The 15,929-nt window shown below is 40.0% G+C and overlaps 2 protein-coding genes and 1 long non-coding RNA gene across 11 annotated transcripts in view; 2 read left to right on the top strand and 1 right to left on the bottom strand.

The window, feature by feature from the left end:
• Nucleotides 1–14,925, top strand: part of Steap2 (six transmembrane epithelial antigen of prostate 2) — a 29,821-nt gene extending 14,896 nt beyond the window's left edge. For 5 of the 8 annotated variants that reach the window (NM_028734.5, NM_001285469.1, NM_001285470.1 and 2 more), the window contains 3 exons: nt 1,910–2,437; nt 3,749–3,913; nt 6,058–14,925. In NM_028734.5, coding sequence (NP_083010.2) covers nt 1,910–2,437; nt 3,749–3,913; nt 6,058–6,345 — 981 coding nt within the window. In that variant the 3' untranslated portion in view covers nt 6,346–14,925. The remainder of the gene's footprint in view (nt 1–1,909; nt 2,438–3,748; nt 3,914–6,057) is intronic. The other 3 variants (XM_030254844.1, XM_011240675.3, NM_001285471.1) reach the window with 2 other exon arrangements.
• The window catches only part of Gm40262, a 56,407-nt gene extending 40,891 nt beyond the window's left edge, over nt 1–15,516 (bottom strand). Inside the window, exons 1-2 of one of the 2 annotated variants that reach the window (XR_001784766.2) lie at nt 15,321–15,516; nt 1,691–3,940 (exon numbers count right to left, since the gene is read on the bottom strand). This is a non-coding gene — a long non-coding RNA (predicted gene, 40262). Of the gene's footprint in view, nt 1–1,690; nt 3,941–15,320 lie in introns of those variants that run through there. The other variant, XR_868231.3, reaches the window with a different exon arrangement.
• A 5-nt stretch (nt 15,517–15,521) lies between these two features.
• The window catches only part of Cfap69 (cilia and flagella associated protein 69), an 84,955-nt gene continuing 84,547 nt past the window's right edge, over nt 15,522–15,929 (top strand). Inside the window, exon 1 of the mRNA NM_172447.2 lies at nt 15,522–15,846. Coding sequence (NP_766035.1) covers nt 15,724–15,846 — 123 coding nt within the window. The 5' untranslated portion in view covers nt 15,522–15,723. The remainder of the gene's footprint in view (nt 15,847–15,929) is intronic.

Raw genomic sequence — 15,929 nt, 5'->3', positions numbered from 1 at the left:
AACAACAGTATCAACTAACCAGGTCCCCTGGGAACTCCCATAGACTAAGCCATCAACCAAAGAGCATATAGATGGGCTGGTCCATGGCCCCTGGCCCATATGTAGTAGAGGGCTGCCTTGTCTGGACTCAGTGGGAGAGGATGTGCCTAATCCTGTAGAGACTTGATGCCCCAGGAAAGGGGGATTTGGGGGGGGGGTAAGGTGGTGGGAGGGTGGAAGGGGAGTACCTTCTCAGAGGCAAAGGAGTGGGGAGAGGGGGTGAAGAACTCTGGGAGGGGGACCAGAATGGGGGCAACATTGGAATGCAAATAATTTAACTAAAAAGAGAAAGAAGGAAAGAAAATGTAGGTTGAGCAGAGATGGCCAGGTAGACCTCTGGGGAGGGATGTGCCTTCCCTTGCTGCTGCTGCTGACCCTGGTGCCCTAGAAGAGCAAGCGTACCTCCTCTTCCAGCAGCCTCCCTGCCATAAGGACCTCTTGGAGTCTTCCAGGTTACAGCTAGATTCTCTGTACTTTATTTTCATCATAGGTGGCAAAGACTTTCTAAATTTTTATTGTAGAATTTTAAGTCTTTTAAGATACTAATAAATTTAACCATAATGTGACACTTAATCTGGTACAGCCACTCTGGAAATCAGTTTGGCAGTCCCTCAGAAAATTGGACATAGTACTACTTGAGGACACAACTATACCACTCCTGGGAATATACCCATAAGATGATCTAACATGTAATAAGGACACATGCTCCACTATGTTCATAGCAGCCTTATTTATAATAACCAGAAGCTGGAACCAACCCAGATGTCCTTCAACAGAGGAATGGATACCGAAAATGGGGTACATTTACACAATGGAGTACTACTCAGCTATTAAAAACAGTGAATTTATGAAATTCTTAAGCAGATGGTTGGAACTACAAAATATCATTCTGAGTGAGGTAATCCAATCACAAAAGAACACACATGGTCTGTACTCACTGATAAGTGGATATTAGCCCAAAAGCTCGGAATACCCAAGATACAATTCACAGACCACATGAAGCTCAAGATGAAGGAAGACCCAAGTGTGGATACTTCAGTCCTACTTAGAAGGGGGAACACAATACCCATGGGAGGAGATACATAGACAAAGTGTGGAGCAGAGACTGAAGGAAAAGCCATCCAGAGACTGCCTCACCTGGGGATCCATCCTATATACAGTTAACAAACCCAGACACTATTGTGGATGCCAACAAGTGCTTCCTGACAGGAGCCTGATATAGCTGTCTCCTGAGAGGCTCTGCCAGTGCTTAACAAATACAGACGTGGATGCTCACAGCCAACCATTGGACTGAGTACAGGGTCCCCAATGGAGGAGTTAGAGAAAGGACCCAAGGAGCTGAAGGGGTTTGCAGCCCCACAGGAGGAACAACAATAAACCAACCAGTACCCCCAGAGCTCCCAGGGACTAAACCACCAATCAAAGAGCACACATGGAGGGACCCATGGCTCCATGCATATGTAGCAGAGGCTGGGAGGAGAGGCCTTTGGTCCTGTGAAGGCTCAATTCCCCAATGTAGGAGAATGCCAAGACAGGGAAGCGGGAATGGGTAGGCTGGTGAGCAGGGGGAGAGGGAATGGGATAGGAGGTTTTTGGAGGAGAAACTAAGAAAGGGAATAACATTTGGAATGTAAATAAAGAAAACATCTAATAAAAATAAAAGGATATTGTTTTAAAACTGATAATAATACATATGGTATTATTTACTTTGTCTGTTTAGTAATTTACAGTTAATAATTATTTATTTCTCCATTCACTTACATCATACAAAGTCAATAGGCAATGCCCCGCAGATTCAGTCGACTTTGTGACTGAGGATAGGACTTTTATGTACAGCAGTGGTAACCATCCTTTTTGGCTTTTCTTCCAGGTTTATATATGCAGCAACAATATCCAAGCTCGACAGCAGGTTATCGAGCTCGCCCGCCAGCTGAATTTTATTCCTGTTGACTTGGGATCTTTGTCGTCAGCCAAGGAGATTGAAAACTTACCTCTGCGACTGTTTACTCTCTGGAGGGGGCCAGTGGTAGTAGCCATAAGCTTGGCCACATTTTTCTTTCTTTATTCCTTTGTCAGAGATGTGATACATCCATATGCCAGAAACCAGCAGAGTGACTTTTACAAGATTCCCATTGAGATTGTGAACAAAACCTTGCCGATCGTCGCCATCACCCTGCTGTCTCTGGTGTACCTGGCTGGCCTCCTGGCAGCTGCGTATCAGCTTTATTATGGCACTAAGTACCGCCGATTTCCCCCGTGGCTGGATACTTGGCTGCAGTGCAGGAAACAGCTGGGATTGCTGAGCTTCTTCTTTGCAGTTGTTCACGTAGCCTACAGCCTCTGCTTACCAATGAGGAGGTCGGAAAGATACCTGTTCCTCAACATGGCTTATCAGCAGGTACTGAGCATGCGCGGGATTTACCTGCCCTAGTGGGATACCGTCATAGGAACTGTAAAATCTGAGTTAGGATAGTGTGGCATTTTCCCTTTGGTATATTTGGGGGCGGGGAAGTGTTTCTGTTTTTTTTGAGACAGGGTCTCTTTATCGGTGGATATTGCTCTTCAGTATAGCTGTGTAGATCCTGGAGAGGAGTATATTTGTGAGGGTGTTTTGTTTGGTTTGAGACAAGGTCTCACTATGTAGCCCTCACTGGCCTAGAACTTTCTATATAAACCCACTTCCCTCAAACTCACTGAGCTCTGCCTACCTCTGCCTTGAGAGTGCTGCGATTAAAGACAGAAACCACCTCCCCCAGTGGACAGGTATTTGGTTAGAGGTTTTTTAACATAGGAGCCCCAAAGGCTCTTTCAGGATGTTGGTAGGGGTGGCTTTTTTAAAAACAAGAATGTTTTCTTATCTAAAACTGGATAAAGTTAAGATGGTATTTAGAATGTATTTTCTTACATCTATAGATACATACTTAAATCAAAATCTCCTTCAACTGAAGGAGACCAACTCTTGATTTATGCTCTAATTATATTGTTCTAATTATGTAATTCTAGAAGTATTCACTATGCAGATTGCCATAAACTCAGTTAAGTCATACTTGACTGATGTGTATTAGCAACATAAGGAAAAGATTTTAGAAAAAAATACTACCAATCAATGGAACTGTTTGGGGTTTGGAAGGTTTAGTAGTGGAGTAATTCACGGGGACAGATAATTCAACTCCATATCCTTGCCTGAGGATTTTTTTGTTTCCAGGAAAGAAGGGTAAGAAAGAGACATTGACATTGGGTGATGAAGAAGGTAACTTTGAAGTCCCTGCCTGGCTTCTAAGTTAAACTTAGAGCATACCCCAGACATTCAGCCACATGTATACCAACCTGTAAAAGCACCTCAGAACTGAGCCTGACTACAAATTCTTTTTCTGTAACTCGGGAACCAGTCAGCTGGCATCCCCTGGTCTTGGACTGTAGTAGTGATTTACTGTGAACCAGCTGTTGTAGGCTTAACCTCACCCCCGCCCCCTTACATGCTTGAAAAGGAGGGCATCTTAGTCCTGTTTTGATTTAACACTCTCTCCCCTTTTCTCTATGTCTGGAATAAGAACAGATTCTCTACAATGGTTCTTTATGCTGAACTAACACTACTAACATTAAAGACGATCATAAATGGCCTGGTTCTTCTTCAGCTGAGAGTACGTGATGTGCAGAGTCAGCGAACATTCTACCGAGTAGAGGGAATTCGTGTTTGTTTCCTTGTTAGGTTCATGCCAATATTGAGAACGCGTGGAACGAGGAGGAGGTCTGGAGGATTGAGATGTACATTTCCTTTGGCATCATGAGCCTGGGCTTGTTGTCCCTGCTGGCGGTCACTTCCATCCCATCAGTGAGCAACGCTTTGAACTGGAGAGAGTTCAGTTTCATCCAGGTATACTGGGGCTTGTCTGGTAATGCACTGGGGGGCACAGAATTTCATTAAGTTCAATGGTGAATATGCGCCCTCTAAGAAGAGTGCTTTGGAGGCCATAATTTGTACATCCAGTTCAGATAACACATGTACCTAAAGGCCAGTTTAGTAAGTGAAAGGCCAGTACATCATTACATAACATTGTCTATCATGTTAAGAATAAAGAGAGAAGTGGGCTTAGGTCAAATTTAATGTTGAAAGTCAATTCATTATTAAGCAAACGAACACACATGCACACACACAGTTATAAGCACTAAGAAGTGCTAATGGGTCGTGACAAGCAACTGGATTTGTGAATCTTGTTAATGGACTTTAATGTGTCAATCACAAACTAATGCACAAGAGTGTAAAGAAAGTCAAAGAACTCTTGAGTTCTTTAAAAAGCTAAACATTCATCTCCATTAATATCTGTATAACACAATTTACATATTTAAATATACACACACACATATCCAGACAATTTGGATTCTAGTTACATGGCCACAATCTGTACTTTCTGATCCAAACAGTGTACAGTACAATATATACGATGTATACAGTACAGTCATTTGGAAGTATACTAACTTTTTTGTCCCTTGCCTATTGAGTTTTTTGTTTTTGTTGTTGTTTGTTTTATTTGGTTTTTTTTGGATTGTTGTTGTTGTTGTGTGATGAGAAGGTGTTACAACAATTTATCTATGTGGTATTGGCTGTCCTGGAATTTCCTGGAATTTGCTCTGTAGACCAGGCTGGATTGAAACTCAGAAAGGTCTTCTTGCCTTTGCCTCCCCAGTGCTAGGGTTAAAATAAAGGTGTGTACCACATGTCTGGCTACTTTAGGGAGGTTCTAAAAGATATTTTTATTCTTTGAAAATGATATACATGTATACAAGTGTCTTCACTGTTGACACTCCCTGCCCACCACTTCCCCCCAACCCACCCCTTTAAAGCCATGCAGAAATCTTATTCTAACCAAGGACAACCTTTGTCTAAATTCGCTTTCTCCCTTTGATCACACCTGAAAGGAAATGAAGGCCTTCTGATAGAAGGTGCTAGACAGACATCTATCATCACAAAGTTAGACAAGTAATTGCAAACATCTTGCCTGCTAGAGAGCTGACATTTTCCTGGTGAACTTAGACATTACGTCACTATGCTGATAAAAACTAGTTGTCAAAGTAAGCAACCTTAATGTAATAATTTAGGGAACTAAAAAATGGTAACCTTTTAACCTACAAAATGGTTATAGGTTAAAGCATTTTTAGTCATATCATTTATCATGGTCATGTTTGAATGGTTACCCACATTACATAGTAATACTCTTTAAGTTTTATCATGTTTTCTTATTAACTAGTATCTGTTTGGTGTGTGTGTGTGTATGTGTGTGTGTGTGTGTATTCAAGCGATTGCTCTTTAGTATTTAATGTTGTATATATGTTTATACATATACCTGTATGAACCTGTTTTTAAACTGTTATAGTTTTATACATAACATGTAGCAATTTGGATAATCTCCACTACTAGTTTGCTTGTTTGTTGAGACAGAGTTTCACTATATTGTCTCAGGCTGGCTTTGAACTTGTAGTCCTCTTTCTGCATCCTCCCTAGTACTGGGATCACAGCTGTGTGCCACAGTGACTTCTGTACAAACCTTGATAAAACATGGACACCAGGCATATCTTTACCATTAGAGAAAAGCTAGATGCGCTGATCACTAATCCTAGTAGTAGAATCAGTCCAAGGATAGAAGTCAGAATATACGAGGGCTACAGTGGTATTATTTATAGTTGAAGAAAGTTAAGATCAGAATGATCAACACAAAGGAAGGGTTAAACTGTAACCATTCAAATAAAACCACACAAAATTCATGATGTGTTTTGATAGGGCACAGAAAACCTTGTGATATAATGAATTAGTTAATGAGATTATTCAGTTTATTCAACATGATCTGATTTGTGCAAGATTGCTGTACTGCAAATAAGTGTATAGGAATTTATGCAACTGCCTTAAATTGCCCAATTCAGAAGACAGTAGTTCACTGAAGATTGAAAAATCAACAGGGTATCTGCAGAGGTTGTTATGTGGGTGAGTAATGGACCTCTTCTCTCTTCCTCTCCCATCTCAAGTCTACGCTTGGCTACGTCGCCCTGCTCATCACGACCTTCCACGTGTTAATTTACGGATGGAAGCGTGCGTTTGCAGAAGAGTACTACCGCTTTTACACACCACCAAACTTCGTTCTTGCCCTCGTTTTGCCCTCCATTGTAATTCTGGGTAAGATGATATTACTCCTCCCATGCATAAGCCGAAAGCTAAAACGAATTAAAAAGGGCTGGGAAAAGAGCCAGTTTCTAGACGAAGGCATGGGAGGAGCGGTTCCTCATCTGTCCCCAGAGAGGGTCACAGTGATGTGATGACAAGAGGTGCTCGCAGAAGCCACACACACTTCCATCCATGCCATTACTTTAGGCCCTCGCCTTGGTCCCTGTCAGCGGGCTGTTGATTGGCAGTCCTGCAGTCTGAAACCTGCAGTAAGTTTTCAGCAGAAGGAGAGATTGGATTCTCTTCAAGTTAATTTTTATAAATGTCATATTTTTCCAACATGCAATTTTGTAGTCCACATCTATTGTTACAATCTAGAAATTTCCTTTGTGCAACTGTAACACTGTTGTTCTTTTAACCATATTGCATAGTTGGGCACAAATATTTGTACTTAATAATACAGATGAGATATAATGTTTAGAACACTTGGCAAAACAGCAGAATTAGAAGCTTTTAACATTACTCAGTGGACATGCTCTTTCCCCAAGGCTAAAGATTTTAATTACTATTCAATTTAAGGAGCAGAAATGCATAATCATATATTATTGAGAAGGGGCACATCACATTAGCATCTAGGGTATGCAGGAGCAATCTTATGCTCTCATAAAAATGGGACAGGAAGGATGTCATCCATTATACACAGCACTGTGAGTATGTGAGCACAAATTAAAGACAAATGAAAAATTGTATTGAATGTGCACTGGAGATACAACATACCAATGCATAACTCACGAGAGCTTTAGTCTCTATCACATTACAGAACCCTTCCATCTTCCTGTTTATGTCAATCGGGAAGGATCTAGCAACACTTGACCTCCCAAGCAGGTACTCTGAATACGGTATTGTGGGCCTGTCCTTAGTTACAATGAAAGTAATTGTCACACGTCAGTCTATATGTTACTTTGGCCAGTCACCACCCTTCCTGTGTGGATTTTATCGACATCCACTGAGGGAGTATGGAATGGTTGTAAACACTTGCCCAATTAATACTTACAACAAACCCATGAAATAGTTATCTTCATTTCCCATATGGAAAACTGAAGGACAGAAGAATTAAATTTTCCTGAGGTCACACAGTGAGCAGCCATCCTAGGGAGTCATTCGTCAGGACCCACGGCTTTATAAACATCAGTATACACAACCCCCGATCCATCTCCATGTACTACATTCTCGACGCCAGCCTTGATGGTTCCTTTCTGGTAGAGTCATTGGCAGTCTTTGGAGTATGTCGTGTGCATCAAAGGATATCTAAAAGTATCTCAGTCATAATTTTATTATTACTTGTGGGTAGTCCATAGTTGCCTGGAAACCCATAGTAGCACAAAGCCTCCCCATGCAGTGCAGACCGAGCAGGGAGAAGGCTCCTAACAGTGTGGATGAACTATTAAGATCCTGTAGCTCTTTAAAATTTTCCATAAGGTGGCCATGTCCTTTCTCCTCCTGAGAAGCCCCTCCCTTTACTGCTGTTCATTAGGAAACTGTTTTTAAGCACAAAGGATATTAGGACAAGTGGTTAATTATAAATCTATATGATTATGTGTCCCTGGACACATAATTAACAAAATTTGTCAGTGCTGGTCTTCCTTGTGTAAACTGCATTTTGTTCAAACATTAGGGTATATTACATTTTCTCCATTTGTTCCTTTTTTATTACAGTAAAAGTTCTAGACAAGATGTAATTGTGTGTATTCTTCCTAAAATTGTATCACCTCTAAAGTTACCTACTGACTTGAATCCAACCATCAGAAATAAAAGGACTCTTATTTTTGTGGAACCTATCTTTCCCACCATTGTCTGTTTTCCTATCCTTGTACTGCTGGCCTGGAAAATAGCCCACTACTCTTTGATGTTGTCTTCTTGGCCAAATGTAATATTGAACACCTCATCTTCATTATATTAATCATAATCAATTTTTGTAGGAATTCAGTACATTCATGACTTTTAACAGTAAATACCAACAAGCTGGGTGTGGTGGCTCATGCCTTTAGTCTCAGCACTCAGGAGGCAGATGCAGGCTGTTCTCTGTGAGTTAGAGATGAGCCTGGTCCACACTGTGAGTTCCAGGCCATCACCGCGAGACACTTTCTAAGTACATACATACATGCTTACATACATACATACACACATACATACATAAGTACAAAGCGAGACACTAAGTACATACATGCATACATACATACATATGCAGTGAGACACTGTATAGCACATACATACATACATACATACATACATACATACATACTTACATACCGGTACTGTCATGAACTAGTGAAAAATAGCAATGTGTTTTTAATACTTGCTTACTTCTTGAACTTTACTGTAAGGCAATTAAATGTGGAAATACAATGAAATATTTCTAAAAGTTAGATGATTAAAGTACATTGTTATGCATATGATAGGAAGCCTGTAATATAAAATTATTGCTAATATACATACATGGGACCTTTGAAAATATGAAATTATGTAAAAGCTATGAATTTAATTTCAAATGACACTTTTTCTTTGGAATGCTACCAAAACGGAATAGCTTTCGTTTTTAGAATAAATGTAATATAGTCCTTGCAATTCTAAGTGCTGAAAGGCCTGACCTCTGGGATGGAGAAGTCTGACCCCTGGGATGGATGTGGGGTCAGAGCACGGACTCGTTGTCCTCTGACAAGCACACTCATGGTCTCCTTCCTCCTTTTCTCTGTCTCTGTCTCTCTGTGTATCTCTCTCTGTCATACACACACACACACACACACACACACACACACACACACACACACACACGTCAATGAAATAGAATTTAAAGCTTTTAGGGGTGGAGAGAAGGTAGGGAGACTTTAAGGGAGTGAACATGTGTTTCCTGATGTTTGTCTTGAGTAGGACAAGAGACGAAATGATGGGAGTGTAGAAAACAGAACCCGTCTCAGTCCTCTGTAACGACAGCCAAATAATTTTTCCTGAGGGAAAAACCCATATAACATGTATCATGCTACTTAACTTTTGTGCAGATTTCTTCTCTCCTTTATTAAGAATATTTAAAACCACATTTAAATAATAAATGTATCCATCCATTTTAAGAAGATACACTGAAATTTAGCTCAGAGAATCTCCATGAGCTTTCTATTTAAAATTTTAAAACATTATAAAGTGTGAGTAAATTTTGATTATTTATCAGAGCTAATTATTTTGTACATTATAGAAGGTGCTGATGTGTCCATGTGTAACTGCTGGATTCTTATAAATAAGCATAACTTCAAGTTTGACTGAAGAATTTTACTTTCAAAATTAATTATTAATTTGATAAAAATATATTCCTACTTACAGTTAAGTTATGAAAATTATTTTTTAAAGGGGCTCCAAGCATATATTCAACCTGGTATACATAGTGAGTTCCAGGATAGCCAGGACTATATATAGATAGAAACCCTGCCTCAAAAAAGAAAGAAAAAGAGAGATAGAGAAAGAGAGAGAGAGAGAGAGAGAGAGAGAGAGAGAGAGAGAGAGAGAGAAGAGAAGAGAAGAGAAAAAGAAAGAAAAGAAAGAGAGAAAGAAAGAAAAGGAAAATGAATATATTCAATTTTGCTATTATTTCTCTCTTATGTAAATAACAAAAGTCTTACTTTAAATTTTATATGTCATTAAGCTATTTAGTAATATATTCTATGATGTTCCCTCCCCAAATGAGGCTTACTTATTACAAAATTTAGCTTTTTCATATGGCATTTAAAATATAAGTATCATAAATATAATTTATAATATACTACAAACAGCTAAATATACCTGTATAAATCTATAAAATCCTGCTTTTGAGATGTGCAAGCAGACTGAAAGACAGCAGAATTGTTCTGTACATTCGCGACAAAGCAATAGCACCCACAGTGTAAGGCACCCAGTCCAGTGTTATGGTTCTGTGTGATGTCAGGAACATGAGGTGCCCAACCTTCCACTGCTCTGAATTCAGCAGGACAAGTTCCAGCATCTATTCTGTCTTTGTAATTAACTCTAAATGAAAGTGTAGCCAGTTTAGTGGAAACTCTGTTCTTGTGAACCCCAGGAGTGAACAGGTTCTTCCCTACTTATGAGTGTTATAAAGTGCTCAGTTTTTCAGGGGTCCTAGCCATATGATAAAACAGGGCTTCTGGTTAACCTGAGATCCATACTAGGAATTGTTGGATTGTTTTTAACTTTACAAATCACTAAATTTCCACAATGCAGGCAGGCTAGGAATCTTCCTGGTAGCTTAGGGACTCTCCTGTTGACTAAACACACAAAGCAAGGCAGGTGCTCTGTCCGACAGTTCACAGATGTTCGTCCTTCACGGTCTTTTCCTCACCCTTGAGCTGCTGAGGACTGGCTTCACAGTTACTCCTGGAGCTAGGTGCCCTTGGGACTAATCTCTGTGACTCACTGAGAGGTGACCCTGGGATGAGTGCTGGTCTCTGAGGACTCTGCTCGAAGGGAAGGAACTTGGTATGTGTTCTTCGTGGGCCCTCAGTCTGGCTGACGAGGCTGTGGGTAAACAACTGTCCCCAGAGGGTCAGGGCATCATGCTGAAAAGGCTGAGGAGAGAATAGCGAACAGACAAGCCTCTGCTTCTCCCTGCGTTTCAACCATTATAAATTTAAGTTTCTAGGTTCCGTGAAATGTAAATTTTAGCCCTGCCAGTTCTTTCTCGCAATACAAATTTAACATTCCTGAATAGGTTAGACTGTAATAATCCTGAGTTTTAAAAGATTTTGAAGGATAATATACAATTTATATTAAAATCAATATTCTGTTGTTAATTAATTATACTTTAGTTTTATCCCCATCTTTCATTAGCTATTTTGTATTGATGTGTATAATTTTCTTTGTGTGTATTCATTTTTGCTAAAGGCCTGTATCCTGCAACAAGTTGCTGTTAAATTATACACCATGATTTTATGTCATTCTCATAGATCTGCTTTATAAACATTTCAATTAAAAGTATTATTTAATGTTTTATTCATTCTGCTTTTCTATCTTACTGAATAACTTGAATGTTTCATTTAATATTTTGGTCTTTGCTTTTAAAAGGACATCCAGAAAGCAATCCAACTGATAGCTTTGCTAGGGTAGGGGACTCTTTGTTTTCACAGAAGTCATTTAGGAAAATTCTATTTAAAGACTATCATTTCATTTTATTGAGCATGTTTTAGATGAGGGTACCTACAATATTTAAGCTATTCTGTAAGACAGGAATATAGTGTTATGTGTTGCTAAGTGTCTCATGTCTAATACAGTTTGTTCTACAGCAGATATTTAAAGGGACACGGCTCATTTCTATTGAAAATTATACCATTCCTCTCTTCTGTGCCTATTTCTTCCTGCCTGAGCCTCACATTGCTCACCATCACTGTCTTCCCTTTTTGGCTTGCCTCCTGTCCAGTGGCCCAGAGCTGCCCTGTCCTCCTAGGGAGGAGTTGCTAGGGTGCTGCCATCACCGGTGTCACACTGCTTCATGTGGAAGGGTCCCATACACACAGCAGAGCAGGAGAAATGGACTCTGCGTGGATCTGCATGAAGATGCTTCAGTGTGTATCCTGACAAGGTTACCAGAAGAGGATTCTCAGTGAAAACTGAGTTACAGGCAAACAATAAATAGCCTTTTACCATATGTATTTTAAGAATGGGACACATATTACGTGGCCTTTTTATTTTCCTAATATGGCATCCCGAAAGAAAGGTAAACCCTGACTGAGGAGACACGACATAAAATTGCACTAGGAGATCTACCATCCATTTGTTTCCTCTAGATGGAATGTTCCAAAATGCAATTCAGCAGACCTTCATGGCAATATCCTATAAATCTTACCAATTAGCTTTACCTGTTCCAAAGCCAGGTTTAGCAACATCTACGCTTTTTCCTTTCCCCTCCTCAGAAACAACAGTCCCAAATAAAGTGATGCCCACTGTGTGTTTATGAAGGGCTCAGAAAACAGGCAGGCTCAAGTGGAGCTGTTGACTGGCAAATGGAGTATGAAATAAAGTTATCTTTGTGGTTGTAGGCATCTGACCTCGCAAGCTCTAAATCCAGATTGCGTTGAGAGGCTTGGTGACAGATTCATACTGAACAAGTGCAAAGTAGTAGGCATTAAATTAACATCGCAATTTACACACTGGAAATTATCAGTATTCTACAGGTGATAATACCAATCTTACTTTAACTAAACATAGTGTATTATTCAGGCTGTTCATAAAGTTCTTATTTTAACTTAAAAGATGGTGAAATTTATTATGGGCTGAATTGTGTCTTCCAAAACTTGTATGGTAAGTCCTATCCCCCAACCGCTTAAAAAAAAAAAAAAAAAAAGACTGTATTTGGAGACTGGCCTAAAGAGATCATAGGGGTGAGATCAAATGGGTGAATCTTAATCCAATATGACTGACATCCTTTTAAGTAGAAAACGGACATGGACAGCCACATGACGTAAAGGGAAGAAAATAGCAAGCCAAGAAAAAAGGTCTACACAAAGCCTTGGTCTTGATTTTCCAGCCTTCAGGACTGTTAGAAAATCTTTGTTTTTAAGCATTTGTTACTGCAGACTTCAATAACAAATGCAAGGACTATGCAATCCACAGAAGTGAGGTAATTTATACAACTTGATGTCATTAGAATAAGCGTATCTAGTGAATCCTACTTTACAATAAAAACCTGTATCTAGGGGCCTTCATTTTGCCCTCTACCATGTAAGCACAGTACATAGTTGATAGTTCTAAATGTGCAGGAACGTTTTCACTTCATAGGGATACTGCTGTGTCAAAAGCTAAAGAGTTGATCTGGTGGAAGCAGGTCTTTTGTTTGTTTTTGCTTTTTTGTCTGGTGTTATAAATTTATTTCCTCCGTGACTGCATACTGCATTTGTCCTCTACATAGGAACAGTTCCCTGGCTTCACCTGCAATCTGAATTACTATGGATACATTTTTGATTTGAGTATCTGACTTCAGGGGTAGCTGTTCTACTTGTCTTTTCTGTTCCATTTGTCATGTATAAATTTCAGAGGTGATTAGTTTGTAGGCTGGCAACTCTAAGTCAATATGAAAAAGACTGTTTAAAGTGCATGAGTAAATTAAATTCCAGCACTCTTCTGCTAGAAATTTCCCCAAAAGCTAACCCACTATATTAATAATATTTAATATAATGCTATAAAAGTTCTCTAAACAAACTACTTTGTCTCAGCAGGTAATAATCTTTGTTTGAACATTTAGGACAAGCAGCATTGGTTTAGAGAGAATTAAATTCACATGTAACTTAAATACTTACAAAATGTTTGTAATTCATGATAATGAATAAGTGCAGTTTTGCTAACTTGCTAATGAGGCACGGTGAAAAACAAAATGGTAAGAATTATATTAGTATTGAATTTGTTTAAGTCTATGTTTAACTTCGTTCATTACTTCTAAATGTACAAATTGTATTTAGGTTGATATATGAAAACTTTGTTTTACATGTACAAGTGCTTCTAAGAAGCACTAAGTCATATCTTCATGATGCTACGTTCTGCGAGCGGCCAATGTATTGACGCACTGAAACATTCCGATTCCCTGGGTAGACCTGATTTCTCGCGTTTCTCTATTATTAATTGATCTTTTGTTGAAGTAATTGGACATCTCGGTAGACATTAATCTTTTTATCCATCTATGTTCACCTGCATCATCATAAACAGGGATCAATGAATAGTAATTAAAATTAAATCCACACATTTAAACAGTCGAAGCTCTTGAAAACATAAACCTTGGTGCACTTCTAAGGAGAAATGCTGTGAAACAAATAATTGTCACCAAGTCCATTTGCAAATAGAGGAAGCCCCAGCCAGTTCCTTTTTCTTTTGAGATGGCTAACTTTGGTAAAACTGTTCCAAAACAATAATAACAAAAAACTACACATCATGAGCTTCTTAGTTTTTATATGTACACTTGTTAAAATGGGCATTATTCACACCAGGAGGTGCAAAGTTCTGCATTCCTGACGAGCCCCTAATGGCCACACAGTTAGGAAACCCATGAAAACCACTTTGAGTAGCAAGGATCTAAAATGCTTAATCTAGATAATTTACAAAATTCTTTCATTTTACCTTAAATCAAAATCTAGCCCTTGACATTTTCATGAACACTTATTGAACACCTTCTATGATATTGACTAGAAGGACCAAGAGTATGGCCTTCAGACCAACTACATCAGCATCACATGGGAACTCACTATAAAGGCAAACTGGAACCAGACAAGGTATTCACAAACATGCCTACCTACATCTCCAGCATGTCACAGGCTGGGGACACACAGCCACACCTTCACTCAGCAAGTAAGCAAATTAGTGGCTATGTACAAATTTTTAATTGCCTTAGTCTCAGTAGCATAACATGGTTGGGCTATTTCGTCAATAAATTCCACTAACTATACAGTGAGCACCAAAAAACAAAACAAAATAAAAGACAAAAAAAAAAGAGCATGCCACTAAGCGTGACATCTAAAACAACAGAAAAAATACAGGCTTCCTGGGAAAGATCAGGCCAGACTGTTTCATAGAGTGTAAGCCTTCTGAAGATGGTAGCATGAAGTTTGTACTCTATGAAGAGATCACAAGGCGACTGAGTATGAAGTGCGTGAGACTTCTGTCCCTCTTGCTTCTCAACCTACTAATGAATAAAATAAATGCTATCGTAGAAAAACAATTACAAAACTGGACTGTTGATTTGCCAGGTTGGAGAACACATCCTGTGAAGAATGTCAGTGTCTTTCTCTGGTTGCAAAAACGAGAACTTTCCATCCCAGGCCATACTAGACACCCAACCACTCTACTGCTCGAAAGATTTTCAAAAGTCTGTACTATGCCTTATTTGTTTGTCTAACTGTTCAATTAGGCCAGTACAAAAGTACAACATATATATATATTTGTGTGTGTGTATATATACATATATATATATATATATATATATATGTATATATACACACACACACCTGGGAAATTAAGCTACACTGACTGGTCCTATCTCTGCAGAAAGGGTAAAGTGCTCAGATTTCAAGATTATGCCAATCACATCCCTCAGAATGCATCTTACCTCCAGCTCATACTCCTCCGCCCCACACAGGCACTTATTAAGCAAGGGCCATTGCTACAAGACTGAAACACTAAGTGCATACCGCGATCTCAGTCACTGGTCTCCTTTGTCTCCCGCGCCGCACACCAGCAGACCCTCTTTTGGTGAAGTTTGGCTCTCCCAGCTTCCGTAAGCCCCGCCCCTAGCAACGCCCGGGCTTGTGTTAGCAACTGGAGCGCGCTGGGTGCCTTGGTCCTCCTGTGGGCACTAACAGCAGTTGGATGTCCGCTATGTTGCTGCGGCGGGGGTTACGACAGAACTTTCGGGGTCTTTCTCCTCCCTAGCTCAGCAGCGTGTTTTCTGCCAGGGCTCGTGGGTCCGTGGCTGCGGACGCACCTAAGACCTCAGGCTCCCACCCCGAACCATGTCCACCGCGGAGGCCTCGGCCACCACGGCCGACGCCGCCGAGGCGGGCGGCAGGACGAAGACCGGCAGTCCCCGCACAATCCCGGTGTTTGGGGTGGCGATCCCGGATGGGGAGATGCAGGTACGGCCGGGCTGTGCAGCAGGAGCGGAGAAGGGCATAAGGCTCCAGGGCAACCCAGTGGAATGAAGACCAGAATGAGATTT

The sequence above is a fragment of the Mus musculus genome, chromosome 5 (assembly GCF_000001635.26).
Source record: "Mus musculus strain C57BL/6J chromosome 5, GRCm38.p6 C57BL/6J".
NCBI lineage: Eukaryota > Metazoa > Chordata > Mammalia > Rodentia > Muridae > Mus > Mus musculus.
Note: the sequence above shows the minus strand (reverse complement) of the source record. Positions and strands in the feature narration are given on the sequence as shown.